General features: G+C 41.3%; 1 protein-coding gene across 4 annotated transcripts in view; it reads left to right on the top strand.

Moving 5' to 3' along the window:
- LOC124789978 (copine-8-like) overlaps window positions 1-26,460 on the top strand; it is a 232,275-nt gene that overhangs the window by 134,696 nt on the left and 71,119 nt on the right. For all 4 annotated transcript variants that reach the window (XM_047257521.1, XM_047257520.1, XM_047257519.1 and 1 more), the window contains exon 8: window positions 21,455-21,682. In XM_047257521.1, the coding sequence (XP_047113477.1) occupies window positions 21,455-21,682 (228 nt within the window). The remainder of the gene's footprint in view (window positions 1-21,454; window positions 21,683-26,460) is intronic.

Raw genomic sequence — 26,460 nt, 5'->3', positions numbered from 1 at the left:
TTACTAATTTCACTGAAACTGGATAGTGACACTATAATAATGAAAATAATGAGATTCCGGAACAAATGCCAGAGGAGATGTATCAAGCCATCCAAAATATGGAAAGTGAAGGTCACTGGGGATGGTGTTATAGTAGAAATAGTAGTACAAAAGGTAGTTTCAACATCACTTGCGAAATGTCTTTGGAGGAAGACAATCCTTGAAAACTAGAACACTGTGATGATAGCTGTATTTCAGATAAAGGGAGACAAAAACTACTCTGTATCCATAAGGCTCTTCCATGTAATGTATATATGATATTTATGTGCACTATCATCAACAGCATAGAAAAAAATATAGATTTTAACCTGGCAAAAGAAGTAGTTTGCTTTGGAAGTGGATATAAGCGCAATAGGCCATTTGTAGCTCACAAACAAAATTATAAAATTCAGCCACGAGTATAAAATAACACACTACATGTGATTCATAGGTTCTGAGATACATTTTAATTAAGTTGTACCTGAGATACATTTTGAGTAAGCTGTACTTTTTGTATCCCGCCTGGAAGGCGGCGCGTAGGTCTGCTCCTGTAAACTGAAGAGTAGGCCGATTGTAGGAAGCGAGTAGGAGCAAGTGAGGTAAAACTCTCGGTACAACTTTTTATGTAACAGTACATTTAATAGAGAATATTAGTCAATGACATATGTAACTTTGCACTAAGGAGCACGTAGGTGCAAAGCCGGATGTATCAAAGCTCACAAAAGTTACACAGGCAAAATCTGTAGTAGTTCACCCACTATGAACTAGAAACAATGTTGCTTGGTCGTCTACTCGGAATCAAATGGGTAGAATCTGGAGCGACGCTCATAGAGCTGCACAGCGCCGGCTAGAGGGTGGTGTCGTAGTGCCAACCTAAGAACTTGGCACAGTACTCACAGTTCTTGAGAAACAACACTTTGTTCAACCTGTGGTAGAATACTAAATAATATCTTGGCAATGCCACGGAGGCCATTAGATTTAATCAAGATAGTAAGAAATTTAGAATGAAAAAATGAGCCATGCAAGGATATTTTATACCATCACAGTTATTCACAGTAGTTTTTCTTCACTCTCCATGTCCGGTGCTCACAAATTATAAAACAAATTTATAGTTTTTTCTTGGACAGTTGTTATCACCAATGATGATAAAATATAAGTTGTCACCATCCTCTTCAGTAAGAAGACTGGTTTGATGCAGGCCTCCATGTTAGTTTGTCCTGAGCATTTCTGTATAACAACTGCATTCTTCATCCATTTAAACCTGCTTACTGTATTCATCTCTTCACTTCCTCCTACATTTTTTAACCCCCACACTTCCTTCCATTACCAAACTGATGTTTCCTTGGAGCCTCAGGACGGTTCCCTATTAACTAATCCCTTGTTGTGGTCATGCTGTGCAATAATTCCTCTCCGCCCATACCCTGATTTTATTCATTATCTCCTCATTTGGAACTCAGTCTACCCATTTCATCTTCAGCATAATTCTGCAGTGTCACATTTCAAATGCTTCCATTTTCTTCATGTCTGAACTGTTTATTGCTCACATGTCATTTCTGTACAAGGCCTCACTCAACAAAAATACCTCAGAAAAACCGAGCGAGGTGGCGCAGTGGTTAGCACACTGGACTTGCATTCGGGAGGACAATGATTTGATCCCGCATCCGGCCATCCTGACTTAGGTTTTCCATGATTTCCCTAAATCGCTTCAGGCAAATGCTGAGATGGTTTCTTTTACAGGGCATGGCCGACTTCCTTTCCCATCCTTCCCTAATCCGATGAGACCGATGACCTCACTGTTTTGTCTCTTCCCCCAAATCAACCCCAACCTTCTGAAAGGACTTATTAGTACTTAAATTTATATTCAGTGTAAGTGAATTTGTCTTTTTGCATCTTTTTGTTACTTTTACTGTTGCCAGTTTGTATTTTATTTCTTTACTTCAACTGTCATCATTTATTTTGCTCCTCAAATAGTAAAACTTGTTGACTACTTGCAGTGTTTCAATTCCTAATATAATTTCCTCAGTACTGCATAATTTAATTTGACAATATTCTATTACCCTTATTTTATTGTTGTTTATATTTTAACATGTTTTTAAGACATTATCCATTCCTTTCACATATTGTTCAAGTCATTTGCCATCCCTGACAGAATTTCATCATTATTGCCAAACTGTAAGGTTTTTGCTTATTTTCCTAAACTTAAGTTCTTTTTCCCAAAATTTCTCCTTGATTTTCTTTATTGCTTGTTTACTGTATTGATTGAATAATGGTGGGAGCAAACTATAACCTAGTGTCACTCATTTCTCAATTACTTTTCCCCTTTCATGTCCCAACTCTTTAAGACTCTGGTTTCTATACAAGTTTTAGATAACTTTTCACTCCCTGTATCTCATCACAGTTGCCTTCAGAATATCAAATATTGTGTCCCAGTCAGTATTGTCAAAATCTTTCTGTAATACTACAAATGCTATAAAGGTAGATTTGATTTCTTGGTCATGTCCTCTTAAGGTAAGCTTACCCCGATGTGGCAAGTTATGTGCTGACGCAAACACGATTGTCGAGCACTTTGCTGAACACTTTGCTCGAGCCTCTGCATGGGAGAATTACCCCCCAGCCTTTCGCACACTCAAACGGTGGCTGGAAGGAAACATCCTCTCATTCACTACATGCTGCAGTGGATCCTACAATGCTCCTCAGTGCCCTTGCACATTGCCCCGACACAGCTCCTGGGCCTGATCGCATCCACAGCCAGATGGTTAAACATCTAATGTGACAACAAATGACATCTTCTCATCATCTTCAACCGGATCTGGTGTGATGGCGTCTTTCCATCACAATGGTGGGAGAGCACCATCATTCCTGTGCTCGAACCCGGTAAAAACCTGCTTGACGTGGATAGCTGTCGGTCCATCTGCCTCACCAACATTCTTTGTAAGTTGCTGGAATGTATGGTATGTCGGCGGTTGGGTTGGGTCCTGGAGTCACGTGGCTTGCTGGCTCCATGTCAGGGCGGCTTCCGTCAGGTTCGCTCTACCACTGATAATCTTATGTCCATCGAGTCTGCCATCCAAACAGCCTTTTCCAGACGGCAACACCTGATTGCTGTCTTTTTTGGCTTACGTAAAGCATATGACACGACTTGGCAACAACATATCCTTGCCACATTGTATAAGTGGGGCCTCCGGGGCCCACTCCCAGTTTTTATCCAAAACTTCCTGTCGCTTCGTACTTTCCATGTCCAAGTTGATGACTCCCATAGTTCCATCCATATCCAGGAGAATGGAGTCCCGCAGGTCTCTGTATTGAGTGTCTCTCTATTTTTAGTGGCCATTAATGGTCTAGCAACAGCTGTTGGGCCCTCTGTCTCACCTTCTCTGTAGGCAGATGACTTATGCATTTCGTGTTGCTGCTCCAGTACTGTTGTTGCTGAGCGGCGCCTCCAGGGTGCCATCCACAAGGCGCAGTCATGGGATCTAGCCCACGGCTTCCAGTTTTCAGCCGCAAAGTCTTATGTCATGCACTTCTGTCGACATCGTGCCGTTCATCTGGAACCCGCACTTTATTTTAATGACAATCCACTCACTGTAGTGGAGACATATCAATTCTTAGGACTGGTTTTCAACACTCGATTGACTTGGCTTCCTCATCTTCATCAGCTTAAGCAGAAGTGCTGGCAGCACCTCAATGCCCTCCATTGCTTGAGCAACACCATTTGGGGTGTAGATCGCCATACGCTGCTGCAGCTCTACGGAGTCCTTGTCCAATCCCAAATTGACTATGGGAGTGTGGTTTATGGTTCGGCAGTGCCTTCAGCATTGCATTTACTCGACCCTGTGCACCACTGTGGGGTTTGATTAGCAACAGGAGCTTTTATGATGAGTCCAGTGACCAGCATCCTGGTGGAAGCTGGTGTCCCTCCACTGCAAATCAGATGTGCGCAACTGCTCACCAGTTATGCAGCACACATTCATAGTTCCCCTGAGCATCCGAATTACCATCTCCTTTCCCTGCCCGCGGCAGTCCATCTCCCGCATCAGCGGCCCAAATCGGGGCTAACGATTGTGGTTCGCATGCAGTCCCTTCTCTCTGAACTGGAGTCCTTCCCTTTACCACCTCTACTTGCGTTCTGCTTACGTATGCCTTCATGGTGTACGCCCCGGCTGCAGCTTCGTCTGGACTGTTTACATGGTCCTAAGGACTCTGTTAACCCCCCGCTCTCCGCTGTCAGTTCCTCTCAACTCTTGACATGTTCCAGCACTCTGAGGTGGTTTACAATGACGGCTCAATGGCTGATGGTCATGTAGGCTTCGCATATGTTCATGGAGAACACATTGAGCAGCACTCCTTGCCAGTTGGCTGTAGTGTTTTCACTGCAGAGCTGGCGGCCATATCTCGTGCTCTTGAGTACATCCACTCATGCCCTGGCGAGTCATTTCTCCTGTGTACTGACTCATTGAGCAGCCTACAAGCTATTGACCAGTGCTACTCTCGCCACCCCCTGGTAGCGTCCATTCAGGAGTCCATCTATGCCCTGGAACAGTCCGGCCATTCCGTGGTGTTTATGTGGACCTCAGGACATGTCGGAATCCCCAGCAACGAACTTTCCAACAGGCTGGCCAAACAGGTGACGCGGAAAACACTACTGGAAATAGGCATCTCCGAAGATGACCTGCGTTCTGTCTTACACCGCAGGGTTTTCCGGCTTTGGGAGACGGAATGGCATAACAGCATGCACAACAAACTGTGTGTCATTAAGGAGACTATGAATGTGTGGAAGTCTTCCATGCAGGCCTCTCACAGGGAATCAGTTGTCCTCTGCTGGCTGCGCAGGACTCACCTCAGTGTCGCTGTGGCTCCCAAATGACAGTCGTCCACCTCTTGCTGGACTGCCCACATTTAGCCACTCTGCGGCAAACTTTTAACTTTCCCAGCACCCTGCCTTTGGTGTTGGGCGACAATGCCTCCACAGCAGCTTTAGTTTTACATTTTATCCATGAGAGTGGGTTTTATACTTCTATGTAGGTTTTAGCGCATGTCCTTTGTCCATGTCCTCCACCCTAGTGCTTTTAGTGTGGAGGTTTTAATGTGTTGCAGAGTGGCTGGCTTTCCCTTTTTGTTCTTGTTGTTGGTCAACCACTGTAATCTGATTTCATGTTTTACTACCTTCCGTTTTTAGCGTCTCTCTGTTGTTTTCTTGTCCTCTTTTGTTCCTTTTAGTATTCGTTGACTTCCCTTCGTTCTTCTGGCTTTTCTTTTCGTTTTGTGTTGTATGTTTTGTCCATTTTATTCTCACCCTTATGGCATTGTTTTATAAGGAACAAGGGACCGATGACCTCATAGTTTGGTCCCTTCTCCCGCCTTTAAACCAACCAATCAACCAAATACTTAGTACTTTCAACCATCTTCAGTTGTTCACTTCCAGTCCTAATTCTGCTAGTTGGTCTATCTTTCTAGTTATAACCAGGATCTCACATTTTTTGACATTAAATGTCATTCCAAACTGTCTCATAGTTTCTTCCCAAGCCTTCATTGTTTTTTCCCAAGCCACCAGCTGTTCCTGAATCTCCTCCTCCCTGTTTCCATGGATCATCAAGTCATCTGCAAACACCATTGCTTTCATCTTGTCTTCTCCAGCTTTTTCTGACACCTTAATATTTTTCTCACCCAAAACCAGAATGTGGAGACGAGGTGACAATGCACTGCCCTGTGTATATATCCTCCACTCTGCTTGTTGTCTCTTTACCCACTCCCTTCTTTCTTATGCTTCCTATACCTTTCTTCTACAGATGCTCTCAAATGCCTTTTCTATATTGAGAAAGGCCATCATATGGTTTTCTCCACATTCATAGTGGTGCTCCTGGAACTGCCTCACTGCAAATATAAGGTCGGCAGTTGACCTCCCAGAGCTGAAGCCATGCTGTTTCTCTCTCAATTTGTTCTCGAGCCTTGTTCGGATTCTGCTCTTCAGGGTCTTTTCATATACTTTGGCACAGTATGGTATCAATGTTACTCCTTTGTAGTTTCTACAATCCTTCCTATTTCCTTTCTTGAATATAGGAACAATTAGTGCTATCTTGCAATCTTCTGTAGTCTTCTTCTCATTCCACATCATCAATAGTGTTCATTGCAACCAGAGATTACAGTGGTTTCAACAGTGAAACATCAATTGCAACAGCTTTATCTTCATAATAATGTACAGTACATACTCCTGTGCAGTCTCTTGGTATCACATACCCACTTCAGTGCACTACTGAGTGTAAATCCTTCTCTCTCTTAAACTTATTGATACACAATCTAACTTCCACTGCCTCATTTATGTTTGAGTTTCAGTGGTTTGAAGTGGGGATTAAGTCTATGTCTAATCAAAAAGTAATTTGTGCTTATTTGTAAGACTCTGGTTGGCAGTTGCAGATTTTTCTGGATTTCTGTATTTGATGTGCCATTTACATTCAATACTTTGCCAAGAAACAGCTCAAATAGACTGTTCCATGTAACTACTGCAACATTCACTAGGAATAAAATAAACATCAGTTACATCTGTGCAATTCCATTACTTCTACAGTCAGTTGCTTTCCCAGCAGAGACAGTGGATAATATTGTCAAAAGCTCAGATTTTCATAGAAAATGTATGTCAAAATTGTATCAAGAACATTTAATCAAACAAGTTCGTTGTGAGATAATTCATGGCTATATTTGCACTTGTTTGGATCATCACTGATCTCACTCAATTCGCAAAATATATTTTAATGACATTTGTGACATTTTTTTGACATGAAGTATTTTTTCCTTGTAGCACACACTCCACATTTATTAAGCCATTTCTCTGTTTGGTCATTCTATGCTCAAGTTTTTTTCTGAAATTACATTTTTGGTGAGCATGTATATGCACATAAGAACTGTTTACAGTATCTGTTGCTTGAAACAGCGTATCTGGTTATAATCAAACAACGGAAGGTTCAGGATGGAATGACAACTATATGGAAAGGGCAGTTTTCTACTGATTATGTACTGTAGAAGAGGCATTGAGTTGCAGCCAGGAAATGTTGTTGTTGTTGTTGTTATTGTTATTGTTGTTGTTGTGGTCTTCAGTCTGAGACTGGTTTAGTGCAGCTCTCCATGCTACTCTATCCTGTGCAAGCTTCTTCATCTCCCAGTACCTACTGCAGCCTACATCCTTCTGAATCTGCTTAGTGTATTGATCTCTTGGTCTCCCTCTATGATTTTTACCCTCCACGCTGCCCTCCAGTACTAAATTGGTGATCCCTTGATGCCTCAGAACATGTCCTACCAACCTATCCCTTCTTCTAGTCAAGTTGTGCCACAAACTCCTCTTCTCCCCAATTCTATTCAATACCTCCTCATTAGTTATGTGATCTACCCATCTAATCTTCAGCATTCTTCTGTAGCACCACATTTCGAAAGCTTCTATTCTCTTCTTGTCTAAACTATTTATCGTCCACGTTTCACTTCCATACATGGCTACACTCCATACAAATACTTTCAGCAACGACTTCCTGACACTTAAATCAATACTGGATGTTAACAAATTTCTCTTCTTCAGGAACACTTTCCTTGCCATTGCCAGTCTACATTTTATACGCTCTCTACTTTGACCATCATCAGTTATTTTGCTCCCCAAATAGCAAAACTCCTTTACTACTTCAAGTGTCTCATTTCCTAATCTAATTCCCTCAGCATCACCCGACTTAATTCGACTACATTACATTATCCTTGTTTTGCTTTTGTTGATGTTCATCTTATACCCTCCTTTCAAGACACTGTCCATTCCGTTCAACTGCTCTTCCAAGTCCTTTGCTGTTTCTGACAGAATTACAATGTCGTCAGCAAACCTCAAAGTTTTTATTTCTTCTCCAAGAATTTTAATACCTACTCCAAACTTTTCTTTTGTTTCCTCTACTGCTTGCTCAATATACAGATTGCATAGAATCGGGGAGAGGCTACAGCCCTGTCTCTCTCTCTTCCCAACCGCTGCTTCCCTTTCATGTCCCTCGACCCTTATAACTGCCCTCTGGTTTCTGTACAAATTGTAAATAGCCTTTCGCTCCCTGTATTTTACCCCTGCCATCTTCAGAATTTGAAAGAGAGTATTCTAGTCAGCATTGTCAAAAGCTTTCTCTAAGTCTACAAATGCTAGAAACGTGGGTTTGCCTTTCCTTAATCTAGCTTCTAAGATAAATCGTAGGGTCAGTATTGCCTCACGTGTTCCAACATTTCTACGGAATCCAAACTGATCTTCCCCGAGGTCGGCTTCTACCAGTTTTTCCATTCGTCTGTACAGAATTCGCGTTAGTATTTTGCAGCTGTGACTTATTACACTGATAGTTCAGTAATTTTCACATCAGTCAACACCCTCTTTCTTTGGGATTGGAATTATTATATTCTTCTTGAAGTCTGAGGGAATTACGCCTGTCTCATACATCTTGCTCACCTGATGGTAGAGTTTTGTCAGGACCAGCTCTCCCAATGCTGTCAGTAGTTCTAATGGAATGTTGTCTACTCCCGAGGCCTTGTTTTGACTTAGGTCTTTCAGTGCTTTGTCAAACTCTTCACGCAGTATCATATCTTCCATTTCATCTTCATCTACATTCTCTTCCATTTCCATAATATTGTCCTCAAGAACATCGCCCCTGTATAGACCCTCTATATACTCCTTCCACCTTTCTGCTTTCCCTTCTTTGCTTAGCACTGGGTTTCCATCTGAGCTCTTGATATTCGTGCAAGTAGTTCTCTTTTCTCCAAAGGTCTCTTTAATTTTCCTGTAGGCAGTATCTATCTTATCCCTCATGAGATAAGCCTCTTCATCCTTACATTTGTCCTCTATCCATCCCTGCTTAGCCATTTTGCACTTCCCGTTGATCTCATTTCTGAGACGTTTGTATTCCTTTTTGCCTGCTTCACTTACTGCATTTTTGTATTTTCTCTTTTCATAAATTAAATTCAGTATCTCTTCTGTTACTCAAGGATTTCCACTAGCCCTCGTCTTTTTGCCTACTTGATCCTCTGCTGCCTTCACTATTTCATTCCTCAAAGCTACCCATTCTTCTTCTACTGTTTTTCTTCCCCCATTCCTGTCAATTGTTCCCTTATGCTCTCCCTGAAACTCTGTAAAACCTCTGGTTTAGTCAGTTTATCCAGGTCCCATCTCCTTAAATTCCCACCTTTTTGCAGTTTCTTCAGTTTTAATCTACAGTTCATAACCAATAGAGTGTGGTCAGAATCCACATCTGCCCCTGGAAATGTCTTACAATTTAAAACCTGGTTCCTAAATCTCTGTCCTCCGTGTATATAACCTTCTTTCATGATTCTTGAACCAAGTGTTAGCTATGATTAAGTTATGCTCTGTGCAAAATTCTACCAGGCGGCTTCCTCTTTCATTTCTTAGCCCAATCCATATTCACCTACTACGTTTCCTTGTCTTCCTTTTATACTGTCGAATGCCAGTCACCCATGCCTATTAAATTTTCATCAATTTCTTCATCATCTGCAGAGCTAGTTGGCATATAAACTTGTACTACTGTAGTAGGCGTGGGCTTCGTGTCTATCTTGGCCACAATAATGCGTTCACTATGCTGTTTGTAGTAGCTTACCTGCACTCCTATTTTTTTATTCATTATTAAACCAACTCCTGTGTTACCCCTATTTGATTTTTTTTATAACCCTGTATTCACCTGACCAGAAGTCTTGTTCCTATTGCCACCGAACTTCACTAACTCCCACTATATCTAACTTTAACCTATCCAATTGCCTTTTTAAATTTTCTAACCTACCTGCCCGATTAAGGGGTCTGACATTCCACGCTCCGATCCGTAGAACGCCAGTTTTCTTTCTCCTGATAACGACGTCCTCCTGAGAAGTCCCCGCCCGGAGATCTGAATGGGGGACTATTTTACCTCCGGAATATTTTACCCAAGAGGACGCCATCATCATTTGACCATACAGTAAAGATGCATGCCCTCGGGAAAAACTATGGTTGTAGTTTACTCCTTGCTTTCAGCCGTTCGCAGTACCAGCACAGCAAGACCGTTTTGGTTAGTGTTACAAGGCCAGATCAGTCAATCATCCAGACTGTTGCCCCTGCAACTACTGAAAAGGCTGCTGCCCCTCTTCAGGAACCACACGTTTGTCTGGCCTCTCAACAGATACCCCTCCGTTGTGGTTGCACCTACGGGGCGGCTATCTGTGTCATTGAGGCACACAAGCCTCCCCACCAACGGCAAGGTCCATGGTTGGGGGGGGGTGGGGGGGTGGAGCCAGGAAATACGAAAAAGAATTCTAGAAATATTCAGCCTTCAGACACAGTACTTCATCAGATACAGAAAACTCTCACACACTCACACAAACACAACTCACCCATAGGCAGCCATTGCCATCTCTGGGCATGACGGTCTAACTACAGCTGGGGTGGGCAGTAGGGGTACGGAAGAGGCAGGGGCCAGAGAGAGAGAGAGCAGAGTAGGGGTTGGGGGAAGATGTAATGCTGTCTGTGGGAGCATGCAGGGACATAATTGAGATAGGAGAGGGCTGCTAGGTGCAGCATTGGTTGGCTGTGCAAGGGGGAGGGGGGGGGGGGAGAGTAGATAGGGGGAAAGAATTACATAGGTGTGTTGAAAGGATGGTGGTGGTTAGTGTTTAACGTCCCGTTGACAACGAGGTCATTAGAGACGGAGCGCAAGCTCGGGTTAGGGAAGGATTGGGAAGGAAATCGGCCGTGCCCTTTCAAAGGAACCAGCCCGGCATTTGCCTGAAACGATTTAGGGAAATCACGGAAAACCTAAATCAGGATGGCCGGAGACGGGATTGAACCGTCGTCCTCCCGAATGTGTTGAAAGGATAGGAGTACCAGAGCGGAGAGGCAAGTGCAAGACAGGGACTAATAAAGATTGAGGGCAAGGGGATTACGGGAACAAAGGTAATGTTACAGGGAGAATTCCCACCTGTGCAGTTCAGAAAAGCTGGTGTTGGTAGGAAGAACCCAAGGGCACAGGATGTGAAGCAGCCAGTCAAGCACATCATGTTGGGTAACATGCTCAGCATTTTAGTGGTCTAACAATTGGGCGGTAGCTGTACATGCGGACAGACTTGTTAGTTGTCTTGCTCATGTAGAATGCAGCACAGTGGTTGCAGTTAAGTTGGTAGAGCATATGGCTGCATTCACAGGTGGCCCTGCCTTTGATGGGCTAGGAGTTTCCTGTGACAGGACTGGAGTAGGTGGTAGGTGGAGGATGTGAGAGACAGGCCGTGCGTATAGGTCTATTGCAGGGATATGAGCCATAAGGCACAGGGTTTGGAGCAGGGGTGGAATAGGGATGCACAAGGATATCGCATAGTTGAGTGGGTCACAGAATACCACTATAGGAGACATAGGAGATGTGGAGATGATATTTCTCATTTCAGGGCATAATGAGAGATATTCAAAACCATGGTGGAGAATGTGATTCAACTGATCCAGTCCTGGGTGGTACTGATTCACAAGAGGAGTGCTCCTTTTTAGCAGGACAATGGGTCTGTGTGGTTGGTGGGTGACTGGGGAGACAAGGCACTGGAGTGCAGGGTTGGGAGGGTACTTTTAGTCTGTGAAGGTCTCAGAGACACACTTTTCACATTTGTAGAGGGACTGATTGCCACAATAGATGCAACAGTTGGCTAGGCTGTGTGGGCAGACTTCTTGGTGTGGAATGGATGGCAGCTGCCTAAGTAGAGGTATTGTTAGTGGTTGGTAGATTTGAAGTGGACAGAGGTACTAACATAGCCATCCTTGAGGTGGAGGTTATCATTGTTGTGGTGAGGAGAACTCGGTGAAATAAACAGGGAAAAAGCTATTGAGGCTCTAGAGAAATCTAATAGGGTGTCCTCACCTTTGGTCCAGGTAACGAAAAAGTCAAGAATGAATCTGTTCCAGGTGAATTGTTTGCGATTTTGGGTGGTAAGGAAGGATTCCTCTGGATAGGTCATGAACAGGTTAGCAGGGGATGGTGCCACAAAGGTGTTCATTGCTGTCCAGCAGATTTGCTTGTAGATTATGCTCTCAAAGGCAAAGTAATTGAGTAATGATATAGTTTATCGTGGTGACTAGGAAGGTGGTCGTAAGTTATGAGTCTGAGGTGTTGGTAATGCTAATGTCCAGTACAGCAAGGCCATGAGCATTGGGGATGTTAGTGTAGAAGGAGGTGGTATCGACTGTGACAAGCAGGGTGCTGGGTGATAAAGGAACAGGAATTGTGGAGAGACAGTGGAGGAAATAGACAATATCCTGTTCTACAATCCCAAATTCATACATCCCATCTCCCAGATTTAAACCTTTGCCTTCCAGGAATTAGAGCAGCATGCTAAGCTCAGTCTCAAGAAACTGTCCAGTCTGTTCACCTCCTACTCCTCCCACTGTGAGAGCCTCCATCCAGCCTCCCCTGCCTCCCCTGCCTCCCCTTATAGCCATCAGACCCTGTCTTGCAGACCTATTATATTTGCCACACCCCAGAAGCTCCCTCCCACCACTCTAAATAACCTGGAGTACAAACGAATCCACAACACTGTCATCGAACCTGTCTTCCAAAAGCCTCAGTCCCACAGAAATATCTGTCCTTTCCAAAGGCCCTATATAATTTAGTCTTGCTGAGCTTGTTAAAGAGCTTCTCTCTTTCTCACAAACCAAACAGTGCAGAATCTTCTTTCTCCACTAATCCTACCACTGAAACTCTATCCAAAACCAGTATTGGGCCCTGCCTGACTCGTTTTACTCATCCATCTAACTGTGATCCAGCCCCACTGCCTGCAAACCATCCCTTGTTACCTATCCAGCATTTCCTAACATTGAACTTCCTCACTATTATTCCCCAAATCCCTCAATGAGGTAACCAACCTCATATCCAAAGAAAAAACTGCAATCTCCCACCTAAAAACCGATACTGATGTTATAATACCATCTGCCGACAAAGATTCCGCTACTTTACTCAACTGCTACGGTCATGAACCTCAGGGATTGCCTGGTAGAAGATCACCAGCTGTCAGACATATCCACACACAAGCCCAGCCATTCCAGAAATCCATTGGGATCTCACGATTACTAAACGATCCCTTAATGAAGCGTGCTGCTCTCCATTGGATCTTCTCAATCTCTATCCACCCTATCTGGTACCGATCCCACACTGGTGAGCAATATTCAAGCAGTGGGCAAACAAGTGTACTGTAACCTACTTCCTTTGTTTTCGGATTGCATTTCCTTAGGATTCTTCCAATGAATCTCAGTCTGGCATCTGCTTTACCGATGATCAACTTTATATGATCATACCATTTTAAATCAGTCCTAATGCCTACTCCCAGATACTTTATGGAATTTACTGCTTCCAGTTGCTGACATGCTATAATGTAGCAAAATGATAAAGGATCTTTCTTGTCTGTGTATTCGTAGCACTTTACACTTGTCTACATTAAGATTCATTGACCATGCATCAATTCGTTGCAGATCATCCTGCATTTCAGTACAATTTCCCATTGCTATAACCTCTCGATATACTACAGCATCATCCGCAAAAAGCCTCAATGAACTTCTGATGTTACCCACAGGGTCATTTATGTACGAGGGCTATCCACAAAGTACATTACGTTTTGGAATTAAAAATAAATAAAGTTTTGGAAATTTTTTTATCATATACAGATGAAAGCCACACTTAAATACTACTTTTCTACATAGTTGCCATTTAAATTAAGGCACTTATCGTAGCGATGGACGAGCTTGGAAATTCCTTCGTCGTAAAATTTGGCCACCTGCGCCTTCAACCACGTGGTTACCTCTTCTTGAAGCTGTGCGTCGTCATCAAAACGCTGCATAGCCAACCACTTCTTCATTGCTGGGAATAAGTGGAAGTCACTCGGTGCCAGGTCAGGACTGTATGGTGGATGAGGAAACAACTCCCACTTAAAAGATTTGAGAACTTCACGAGTGGCATTTGCCGTGTGGGCCCGGGCGTTGTCGTGAATCAGCAAGATGTTTGAGCCCGACTTTCCCCTGCACTTGTTTTGTATTGCTCTTCTGAGGTTGTGCAGAGTTCGGCAATACCTTTGAGTGTTTATTGTTGTGCCTCTTTCCAGGAATTCCACAAAAATCACACCTTTTCTGTCCCAAAAGACAGTCGCCATCACCTTCCTTGCCGACATTGTCTGCATGCATTTCTTGGGGTTTTGGGGGGAATTTGTGTCCCCACTGCATTGACTGCAATTTTGTCTCGCAGTTCACATGCTTAACCCATGTTTTGTCACCAGTAACGATGTGATCGAGTAATGAGTCGCCATCTTTCTCGTAAGCGTCCAAAAACGTTAATGCTGCAGCCATTCGCAGATTTTTGTGAATCTCTGTCAAGATTTTTGGTATCCATCTTGCACAAAACTTGTGGTAACCAAGCTTTTCGGTAATGATTTCGTGCAACAAACTTCGTGAAATTTGTGGAAAACTCATAGAGAGTTCCATTATTGTGAAATTACGGTTTTCAGGGACCGCAGCATCGACTTTTTCGACAAGTTCAGCAGTCACTATGCTGGGTCTTCCACTTCGCTCTTCGTCGTGAATGTTAGTTCGGCCATTTTTAAATTTTATGACCCATTGACGCACTCCATCTTCAGTGATTATGTTGTCCCCATACACTTCACAAAGCTGCCGATAGATTTCTATCGGTGTACAGTTTTTTGGAGCCAGAAACCTTATTACAGCACGCACTTCACACTTCGCGGAATTTTCAATTAATGCTGACATTTGTATGGCCACTTTGTTCACCTGTCATAAAACCCCTGGATCTTGGATCTTTTTCTGTGGGGATACATGAAGGAGCACGTGTACTCTACTCTGCTGGCAAATGTGGAAGAATTTGTAGCATGTGTTCATGCTGCTCTTGTTACTGTGGATGCAGCTCTGCTGCAAACGGTCCAGAGCTATATGATCCAGTGGGTTAGGCAATGTTTGGACATGCAGGAAGGCCATGTACTATAAATTACTAGTAGATGTTGTGTTATTGTACTGTGCTACCATCTGTAGCACCTCAAAACTGATATTGTTTTTGAAGGTATTCTGCCCTATGATAGGTCATTTGTTTCAACTGTATATTTCTTGTTTGTCTAACCACATATTTGTTATGTTCAGCGTTACAAAATTTTGTAAATTGAGGGTACATGTGACCTAAGAAACGGTGTATATTACAGGATGAAATGTCAGAATGAAATTAGCAAATAAAAAGAATCCACCGCAACCCAGGATCGAACCCTCAACCTCCTGCATTCTAACCCAAAACTCTATCCACTGCACCAACTGTACAGCATGAATAGTGTGTGCTGTCAGAGGTAGTTACCATGTTGCTAGCTAGCCACTCTTTAACGTCCTTTTTCTGCCGGATGTACTCACAGGACGAAATTTTGTGACAGACTTTTTTTTATCGCTGGCATGTAAGGAGTCACACTGCGAAGCCCGAGTGCTCAAATTTCGCTTCACCCTGTATTTATATGATACATATGGGAGGGTGAAAACTTTGGAAAAAAGACAACCAGCTAAATGAAAATCAAAACATTGGATGTCAAACCAGTACAAAGCACACAAAGGAAGGTAGAAAGGTGGAAAAATACATGGAAGAGCTATAAAAGGAAAGAAACTGAAAAATATGATTATGGAAAGTAAAGAATAAGTGAATGATAACATTGGGGACGCAACATTGCAAGAATAATTTGACACAATAAACAAAGACTGGAGTCAAAACAAGGCACCTGGAGTAGATGACACTCTCATTGAATTAATAAGTACCTTAGAAAGACACAGCACAATAAAACTGTCCCACCTGGTAGGCCTATCTAAAATGTATGAGACAAATAAAATGTCTTCAGACTTTGAGGTCTATGTTATAATCCCAACACCAAAATAGAAAGGTCTGAGACTTACAAAACCATCAGGTTAAAAATTCTCTTTTAAAAAAATTAACAGAGTTTATCTACAGAGAAATGAAACAGTCAAACAGTGGAAAATCCAGGATGGAATAATGACAATATTATGAAAAGGATACTTGCTACTCACTATATAGCAGAGATGCTGAGAGCAGCCTGAGATTTTGGTCATGTGTGTGTGTGTGTTACATTTGTATGTGTTTGTTTTGTCTAATTCTGATGAAGGCCTTTTTGACCGAAAGCTTACTTGCTGACAATCTTTTTATTATGCCTATGTGTGACTCAGCGTCTCCACTATATGGTGAGTAGCAACTATCATTTTCATAATACTGAAGAATGGAACAGCTGATCGAAGATGACATTGGGGAAGATCAATTTGGATTCTGGAAAAATGTGGGCTTATCCGAGGCAATACTTAACATTTGTCTTAGCTTAGAAGTTAGGTTGAAGGAACACAAACTACATTTATAGCATTTATGGATGTAGAAAAAGTTTTTGGCAATATTAACTAGAATAGACTCTGAATTTTTGAAGGTGGGAATGATGGAATACAGGAAGCAAAAGATTGTCTGCAACTTGTTCTTCAGAAATCAGACTGACATTCTAAGAGTCAAAGGACATGGAAAGAGAGGCATTAGTTGAGAAGGAAGTGAAAAGGTTTCCAGCTTATCTCCCATATTATTCAATTTGTACACAGAGAAGCAACAAAGGAAACCAAGAATAAATTAGGTAAAAGAAATAAAGTTGAAAGAGAAGAAACAAGTTTTTTGAGGTTTGCTGATGATATTGTAATTCTATAAGTAAAGGCAAAGGACTTGGAAGAATAGTTGAACAAAATGGATAGTGTCTATTATTATTAATTGTATGGCAGTTACACATCACTTTAGAAATATGAATAAAATATGTATAATTGACAGAAATATTATGTATGTAATTTATAACATCTACTGCAGTTTTCAAGAAGTCCGAGGGGTTACCAAGGTACGAGTTTTGAACTCACTTTTCAGTAGTATATCTGATAAACTGTCTTAGAGAGCCACAGATTTACTCCACAGTAGTAGTCTTCCCTGCCTGTATAGTAGGACACCATATCTCCCAAGGTTAGTCTGAATCCTGTTGAGTGTGCTAAATTCCTCTGGGGCAGATAAAGTTCCCAAGGTTTGTTGTTGGCTTGGAGAAAAATATGAAGTTGTGGTGGAGTGTTGTTATACCATTCTTGCATCCATGTTTCATGGAGATTAAAGTTATGGTCCACTGGCTAGCTGTTATGAGTGAGGGATGTCTGGAGCAGAGTCTGTTGATTCAGATAGCATGTATGTTGATTGATTGATTCGGGGAGAGGACCAAACAATCAAGGTCATTGGTCCCATCAGATTAGGGAAGGATGGGGAAGGAAGTCAGCCATGCCCTTCCAAAGGAATCATCCTAACATTTGCCTGATGATATTTAGGGAAATCATGCAAAACCTAAATCAGGATGGCCAGTCGAAGGTTTGAACCGTCATCCTCCCGAATGTGAGTCCAGTGAGCATTTATGTCCTCATGAATTGGCAGCTGCTGGTTGTTATAGATTTTCTCACACTCCTTCAAAGATTATTCTTTCTTCTTGGGTTAGGTGATGGAATACAGCTCATTATAGATATCCAGAATACTGGAGTGTAGACATTGTTGTGGCAGTATGTATTGTTTGGCTTAGCTGCATTCATAGCAGCTTCATGTCATTGCTGTTTATACAGACAGAAATCCAATATTCTGCCACTGAGTAGACATGGCCAAGGGCAGTTGATCATAAGCTCAGTGCTGCAGAATCCTGTGTGTCTTTGCTGGCTGCTGTTTCAATGACAGCATTCCGTCTATCATAATTCCAAGTACCATGAAACGTTGTTGTGGGCCAGGCAATCATCCTCAAAAAATATGTCTAGTTTTCAGTTGGCTCGATATTACTTAGATGGAAGCAAGTGGATTCAGTTGTGTTAGTGTTCTGTTGAAGTTTCCATTTATGAAAGTATCACCCTATGTTCTTGGGTCTTTTTTAACATATCTGTGGTGACCTTAATTTGTTTGAGCTGTGTTGCTATCACCCAATCATCAGCATACCCAAGCTTCATGGGCTGAGTGGCTGGAATGTCTGCAAGATGCAAGCTAAATAGTAGCAGAGCTAGAACTGAGCCTAGAGGTAGTCTATTGTTGAGGGTTTCTGGTGACTAGCGGTATAGTTTCCTGAGATGAGGTTATGAGATGATTGTAGATAAAATTGAAACTATGTAATGGACTATATCCAAATTAAATCAGCTGATGTTATTAGGGCAGTAAAATAACGGTTTATAGCTGAAGTAAGAAAGGTATAAAATGAAGGCTGGCAGTTGCTGGAAAAACTTCTCAGCAAAAGTAATATTCATTGACTTCAAATACAAATAACGTAAATGCTGGGAAGGCTCCACTCTCTAGCATGTAGCCTTAGATGGAAGTGAAACACAGACTTTACAAGGTACAGACAATAAGAGGATAGAAGCTTTTGAAATGAAATGTAGAGCGAAAGATGAGTGCTGACTATTAAATGAGTAGATTGGAACACAAATGAAGAGTTATAGAGTTGAATTGGGAAGAAAAGAAATTTATGGCACAACCTGACTAAAAGAATGGGTCGTCTGATAGAAAATATCTTGAGGCATCAAGAAATCATCATTTTGGTAATAGAGGAAAGTGTAGGGAGGTGGCATTTTATAGGGAGACAAAGACTTGACTACAGTAAGTAGGTTCACTTAAATTTAGTGAGCATTGGCTATGCGGATATAAATGACTGTCACAGGAAGGAATAGTATCGAGAACTGCATCAAACCATTCTTCTTACTGAAGGCCTTCTAAACAACAGATTTAATGCCTATGTTCTAAAGAACTCTTTCTGTTTTGGCAGTGAAGAAAATTCATTTATTACAGAACACATAGGGTCATAGCCTTACTAAAACAGGTTCATATAGCAAACTCTTGGTAGTGAACTCTGGCAGTGAACAATTTTGCAGTGTAAGAACATCCGTTTTTAATTGACCATTTAGAATGAACTGGATGTAGTCTTTCCTCTATGTTTTCTGTTGTGGAGCCATCAGTAAAGGCAACGACCCACATCTTAGTTCTCTTCCCGAATAACAGTATGATTGCAACATGTTATGTCCTGCAAACCATCACCTCTAGCCTGTTGGAAGCAGCACTACTACATATATATTCTTGACATAATCTAGACATACGTAATTTTGTCCCACCACACAGTGAAGTCATGGAACTACTTGATGAGTCTTAGTATGAGGACAGTTGAAAAGTTGTACATGAAAAGTTGGTGGGGAAAAAAAAAGAAAAACAGAAGAGTAAAAATGATGTGCAGTTTATAAATAATTAGAGAGGGCATGTTCAAAATAACTAGGGGAGACACAACAACAAGTAAATAGATGAGGGACCAGACTAAAGCTGAAGATATAAATATCACTATTGTAATCAGCATTGAAGTTTTGGGGGGAATGAGGGAGGAGGCATATAGCTAGGCCAGTGCATGGTAGATGTACCAAGTAATTTCTTTGCTAGATTCCAAGATTTAAAAAAAAAGCTGTGACAGAATGGGGTGGGGAGGTAACTTAAGAAACATTTACACCTACATCAATACTCTACAAACCACCGTGAGCTGCATGGTAAAGGGTATGTCCCATTGTACCAGGTATTAGCATATCTTCCTGTTCCATTCATGTATGGAGTGCTGGAAGAATGACTGAGTGCCTCTTTGCATGCAATTATTATTCTGATCTTATCTCATGATCCCTGTGTGAGTGATATGTAGAGGGTTGTACTACATTCCTAGAGTAATCATTTAAAACCAGCTGTTAAAACTTTGTTAGTAGACTTTCTCCAGATAGTTTACGTCTCTCTTCAAGAGTCTTCCAGTGCAGTTCAGTCAGTACCTCTGTGACACTCTTACATGGATTAAACAAACCTGTGACCATTCATGCTGCCCTTCTCTGCATACGTACAATATCCCCTGTCAGTCCTATCTGATATCTGATAAAATTCCTACACACCGAAGAAATATTCTAGAACCAGTCGCACAAGCGATGTGTAAGCAATATCTGAATTGTACATTTCTGAACATTTAAAGCAAGTTGCCAATCTCTGTATCACATTGCTAACTTATCATCATGCTCTGACTGAATGTTTATGCAGCTTCTCTCAGATATTACTTCATTATAGATAACTGCATCATCTGCAAAAAACCTGATTTTACTATTAATGTTGTTTGCAAGGTCATTAATATACAAAGTGAACAGCAGGGGTACATACACATGTCCCTGAGGCACATCCAAAGTTACTGCTACATCTGACAATCACTCTCCATCCAAGGTAGCATGCTGCATCCTCCCTAACATTAAGTCCTCAGTCCAGTCCCAAATTTCACTTGATACCTCCATATGATTGTACTTTTGACAATAAGTGTAGGTGTGGAACTGAGTCAAATGCTTTTCGGAAATCAAGAAATAGAGCATCTACCTGATTGCCTTGGTTGCATTTCAGAAAAGTGCAAGTTGGGTTTCAGATGATCGATATTTTTGAAATCCATGCTGTTCAGCAGTGAGGAGATCATTCTATTCTAAGATACCTCATTATGTGTGAGCTCAGAATATGTTCTAAGATTCTACAACAAATTGATGTCAAAGATATTGGACAGTAGTTTTATGGATCACTTCCACTACCCTTCTTATAGATGGCTGTGACCTGTGCCTTTTTCCAAGAACTGGACACGATTGTTTGTTCAAGAGATCTATGGTAGATTGTGGTTAGAAGAGGGGCTAACTCAGTCACAAATTCAGTATAGAATCTGACAGGGATTCCATTGGGCTCTGGAGTTTTGTTCGATTTTAATGATTTCAGCTGTTTCTCAACACCACTGACACAAGGACCAGCATGGATGTAATTAGCTGAAGACTGTGTGTGTATGGTGGGGCGAAGGTAGTGATTGACACTGTGTAGAAATAACACCTTTAATAAAACAGCAATTTAGAATATTTTAAATCAGCACTGAAGTAAATGCAAAACAAAATGGATGAATAGAGTGGGGCAGACAGTGTGGGAAGGAAATTGAATGATTAGACACAATTCAAGTGAGGGGAAGCAATAAGATGAGTTTGACAGTTTAAAATTAAGCTTACATTTGAGGTGTCTTTTAATAACTTCACGTGGAGATTTGTCAGTTATGAGTAAGCGACTGACATTGGAGTAATAAGCAGTACACAGCACCTATTTAACAATTCTGCAAAAGTTACATAATTGTCAGAGCTATCCTCAACAGAAGAAAACCCTTGAATGATGTAAAAGAAGAAAATTTGAAAGAAATATGTTTCATAGAAATGCAAAGAAAATTTATCCTCATTATTAATTTGTTGAAAACCTTTTGACTTTCAAGATGTAGCATTCATAACATCCCATGGCAAACTGTAACAACTGTTCATTTCTTGCTGCTTCAGCTTCCAATGGAGATCCACAGAGTCCAGACTCTTTGCATTATATATCATCAGTTGCACCAAACCAGTATGAGCAGGCACTGACAGCTGTTGGAGAGATAATTCAAGATTATGACAGTGATAAACTGTTTCCTGTGCTTGGTTTTGGTGCTCGTATACCCCCTGATGGAAGGGTCTCCCATGAATTCTTTGTAAATATGCTTCCCAGTCCATTTTGCTCAGGAATTGCAGGTAAGCACCATATCATCATTAATTAACAATGTTTTATTCAAACAATTTTGCTTGTTATTTTTAATTTATATTTTTAATTATTTATTTATCTAAGTTTATATGCATGATTTTTGTAGGATAGATATGTAAGGGCCTAAAGGAAATTCACAATTTCTATTTTGTGAGATTGTCCAAAATGTTTTCTAAGCAAGCTCTCATGAAACGTAAGATTCCTTTCTTCGAGCATCAACAATGTAGGAATTAAGTGAGTAGCCCAGAAAGTTGCAAAAGCAGCTAAGTGACCAAAAATTGAAAATTGAGTTAGAGGCACTTTCTTGTTCAGGTTTTCATGGTCTATGTAATAATGTATCAATCGGGCTTCAAAAATTGTTGTTAAGTATATTAAAATAAGGTGCAAAAACCACATGTGGGTGCAAAGATGGCTATGTTTTCTATGCTTAAGGTTGCAAAAGAGGCAGAGTCTTAAGGGATAATGGCCACCAACAAAGGGTACGGTTGCAGAACTGGACATACCATCTTGTCACACGTAATACTTTCTAAAAATTTCGATTTTTAGCTACATGTGACAAATGTTTGGGTTGGCAGTACTGGGTAGATTCTCGTGTGTTTTCGCTTCTGTTGCTGTGTTGTAGGAAGGCAAGTGAAAGACGGAATTGTTATATGATAAAAAGACCTACCAGCACAAGCATTCCTCTGTGTATTTTAAAACAACTTTGTAGGCAAATTTATTGTAGCACAGTTAGAAATGGACAAGGATAATGAAGAGGAAATTTGTACTATTCAAGTACATTTCAATGAACCCAATGACAATAGAGCTGAGATTAGCATTAATGATGAGAGGGAAGATGCCACAAGAAACTCTACTTCTAGGAAGAGCAGATGCAATGTACATCAATGGAAATGAAATGTCAAGAACTGGAAGAGGTAAGGAAGACCACTGCTTATAGTAATATTTAAATATTCATTACAGGTTTAATGTGCTCCCCCCCACCCCCCTCCCCCCATTAACTATGGACCTTGCCGTTGGTGGGGAGGCTTGCATGCGTCAGCAATACAGATAGCAACCACGGAGGGGTATCGATTGAGAGGCCATACAAATGTGTGGTTCCTGAAGAGGGGCAGCAGCCTTTTCAGTAGTTGCAAGGGCTACAGTCTGGATGATTGACTGATCTGGCCATGTAACACTAACCCAAACGGCCTTGCTGTGCTGGTACTGCGGACGGCTGAAAGCAAGGGGAAACTACAACCATAGTTTTTCCTGAGGGCATGCATCTTTACTGTATGGTCAAATGATGATGGCGTCCTCTTGGGTAAAATATTCCGGAGGTAAAATAGTCCTCCATTCGGATCTCCGGGCAGGAACTACTCAGGAGGACGTTGTTATCGGGAGAAAGAAACCTGGCATTCTACAGATTGGAGCATGGAATGTCAGATCCCTTAATCTGGCAGGTAGGTTAGAAAATTAAAAAAGGGAAATGGATAGGTTAAAGTTAGATATAGTGGGAATTAGTGAAGTTCGGTGGCAGGAGGAACAAGACTTCTGGTCAGGTGACTACAGGGTTATAAATACAAAATCAAATAGGGGTAATGCAGGAGTAGGTTTAATAATGAATAGGAAAACAGGATTGTGGGTAAGCTACTACGAACAGCATAGTGAATGCATTATTGTGGCCAAGATAGATAAGAAGCCCACGCCTACAACAGTAGTACAAATTTATATGCCAACTAGCTCCGCAGATGACGAAGAGATTGATGAAATGTATGATGAGATAAAAGAAATTATTGATATAGTGAAGGGAGGCGAAAATTTAATAGTCATGGGTGACTGGAGCTCAAGAGTAGGAAAACGAAGAGAGGGAAACGCAGTAGGTGAATATGGAATGGGAGTAAGGAATGAAAGAGGAAACTGCCTGGTAGAATTTTGTACAGATCATAACTTAATCATAGCTAACACTTGGTTCAAGAATCATAAAAGAAGGTTGTATACATGGAAGAAGCCTAGAGATACTGGAAGGTTTCAGATAGATTATATAATGGTGAGACAGAGATTCAGGAACCAGGTTTCAAATTGTAAGACATTTCCAAAGGCAGATATGAACTCTGAACACAATCTATTGGTTATGAACTGTAGATTAAAACTGAAGAAACTGCAAAAAGGTGGGAATTTGAGGAGATGGGACCTGGATAAACTGAAAGAACCAGAGGTTGTAGAGAGCTTCATGGAGAGCATTAGGGAACGATTGACAAGAATGGTGGAAAGAAATACAGTAGAAGATGAATGGGTAGCTTTGAGAGATGAAATAGTGAAGGTAGGAGAGGATCAAGTAGGTAAAAAGACGAGGGCTAGTAGAAATCCTTAGGTAACAGAAGAGATATTGAATTTAATAGATGAAAAGAGTTGTTGTTGTTGTTGTTGTGGTCTTCAGTCCTGAGACTGGTTTGATGCAGCTCTCCATGCTACTCTATCCTGTGCAAGCTTTTTCATCTCCCAGTACCTACTGCAACCTACATCCTTCTGAATCTGCTTAGTGTATTCATCTCTTGGTCTCCCTCTACGATTTTTACCCTCCACGCTGCCCTCCAATACTAAATTGGTGATCCCTTGATGCCTCAGAACATGTCCTACCAACCGATCCCTTCTTCTGGTCAAGTTGTGCCACAAACTTCTCTTCTCCCCAATTCTATTCAATACTTCCTCATTAGTTATGTGATCTACCCATCTAATCTTCAGCATTCTTCTGTAGCACCACATTTCGAAAGCTTCTATTCTCTTCTTGTCCAAACTATTTATCGTCCATGTTTCACTTCCATACATGGCTACACTCCATACGAATACTTTCAGAAATGACTTCCTGACACTTAAATCTATACTGGATGTTAACAAATTTCTCTTCTCCAGAAACGCTTTCCTTGCCATTGCCAGCCTACATTTTATATCCTCTCTACTTCGACCATCATCAGTTATTTTGCTCCCCAAATAGCAAAACTCCTTTACTACTTTAAGTGCCTCATTTCCTAATCTAATTCCCTCAGCATCACCCGACTTAATTAGACTACATTCCATTATCCTTGTTTTGCTTTTGTTGATGTTCATCTTATATCCTCCTTTCAAGACACTGTCCATTCCATTCAACTGCTCTTCCAAGTCCTTTGCTGTCTCTGACAGAATTACAATGTCATCGGCGAACCTCAAAGTTTTTATTTCTTCTCCATGAATTTTAATACCTACTCCGAATTTTTCTTTTGTTTCCTTTACTGCTTGCTCAATATACAGATTGAACAACATCGGGGAGAGGCTACAACCCTGTCTTACTCCCTTCCCAACCACTGCTTCCCTTTCATGTCCCTCGACTCTTATAACTGCCATCTGGTTTCTGTACAAATTGTAAATAGCCTTTCGCTCCCTGTATTTTACCCCTGACACCTTTAGAATTTGAAAGAGAGTATTCCAGTCAACATTGTCAAAAGCTTTCTCTAAGTCTACAAATGCTAGAAACGTAGGTTTGCCTTTCCTTAATCTTTCTTCTAAGATAAGTCGTAAGGTCAGTATTGCCTCACGTGTTCCAGTGTTTCTACGGAATCCAAACTGATCTTCCCCGAGGTTGGCTTCTTCTAGTTTTTCCATTCGTCTGTAAAGAATTCGTGTTAGTATTTTGCAGCTGTGACTTATTAAGCTGATAGTTCGGTAATTTTCACATCTGTCAACACCTGCTTTCTTTGGGATTGGAATTATTATATTCTTCTTGAAGTCTGTGGGTATTTCGCCTGTTTCATACATCTTGCTCACCAGATGGTAGAGTTTTGTCAGGACTGGCTCTCCCACGGCCGTCAGTAGTTCCAATGGAATATTGTCTACTCTGGGGGCCTTGTTTCGACTCAGGTCTTTCAGTGCTCTGTCAAACTCTTCACGCAGTATCATATCTCCCATTTCATCTTCATCTACATCCTCTTCCATTTCCATAATATTGTCCTCAAGTACATCGCCCTTGTATAGACCCTCTATATACTCCTTCCACCTTTCTGCTTTCCCTTCTTTGCTTAGAACTGGGTTTCCATCTGAGGTCTTGATATTCATACAAGTCGTTCTCTTATCTCCAAAGGTCTCTTTAATTTTCCTGTAGGCGGTATCTATCTTACCCCTAGTGAGATAGGCCTCTACATCCTTACATTTGTCCTCTAGCCATCCCTGCTTAGCCATTTTGCACTTCCTGTCGATCTCATTTTTGAGACGTTTGTATTCCTTTTTGCCTGTTTCACTTACTGCATTTTTATATTTTCTCCTTTCATCAATTAAATTCAATATTTCTTCTGTTACCCAAGGATTTCTACTAGCCCTCGTCTTTTTACCTACTTGATCCTCTGCTGCCTTCACTACTTCATCCCTCAAAGCTACCCATTCTTCTTCTACTGTATTTATTTCCCCCATTCCTGTCAATTGCTCCCTTATGCTCTCCCTGAATCTCTGTACAACCTCTGGTTCTTTTAGTTTATCCAGGTCCCATCTCCTTAAATTCCCACCTTTTTGCAGTTTCTTCAGTTTTAATCTACAGGTCATAACCAATAGATTGTGGTCAGAGTCCACATCTGCCCCTGGAAATGCCTTACAATTTAAAACCTGGTTCCTAAATCTCTGTCTTACCATTATATAATCTATCTGATACCTTTTAGTATCGCCAGGGTTCTTCCATGTATACAACCTTCTTTCATGATTCTTAAACCAAGTGTTAGTTATGATTATGTTGTGCTCTGTGCAAAATTCGACCAGGTGGCTTCCTCTT

This window comes from Schistocerca piceifrons, chromosome 3 (genome assembly GCF_021461385.2).
Source record: "Schistocerca piceifrons isolate TAMUIC-IGC-003096 chromosome 3, iqSchPice1.1, whole genome shotgun sequence".
In the NCBI taxonomy this organism is placed as follows: Eukaryota; Metazoa; Arthropoda; class Insecta; order Orthoptera; family Acrididae; genus Schistocerca; species Schistocerca piceifrons.
Note: the sequence above shows the minus strand (reverse complement) of the source record. Positions and strands in the feature narration are given on the sequence as shown.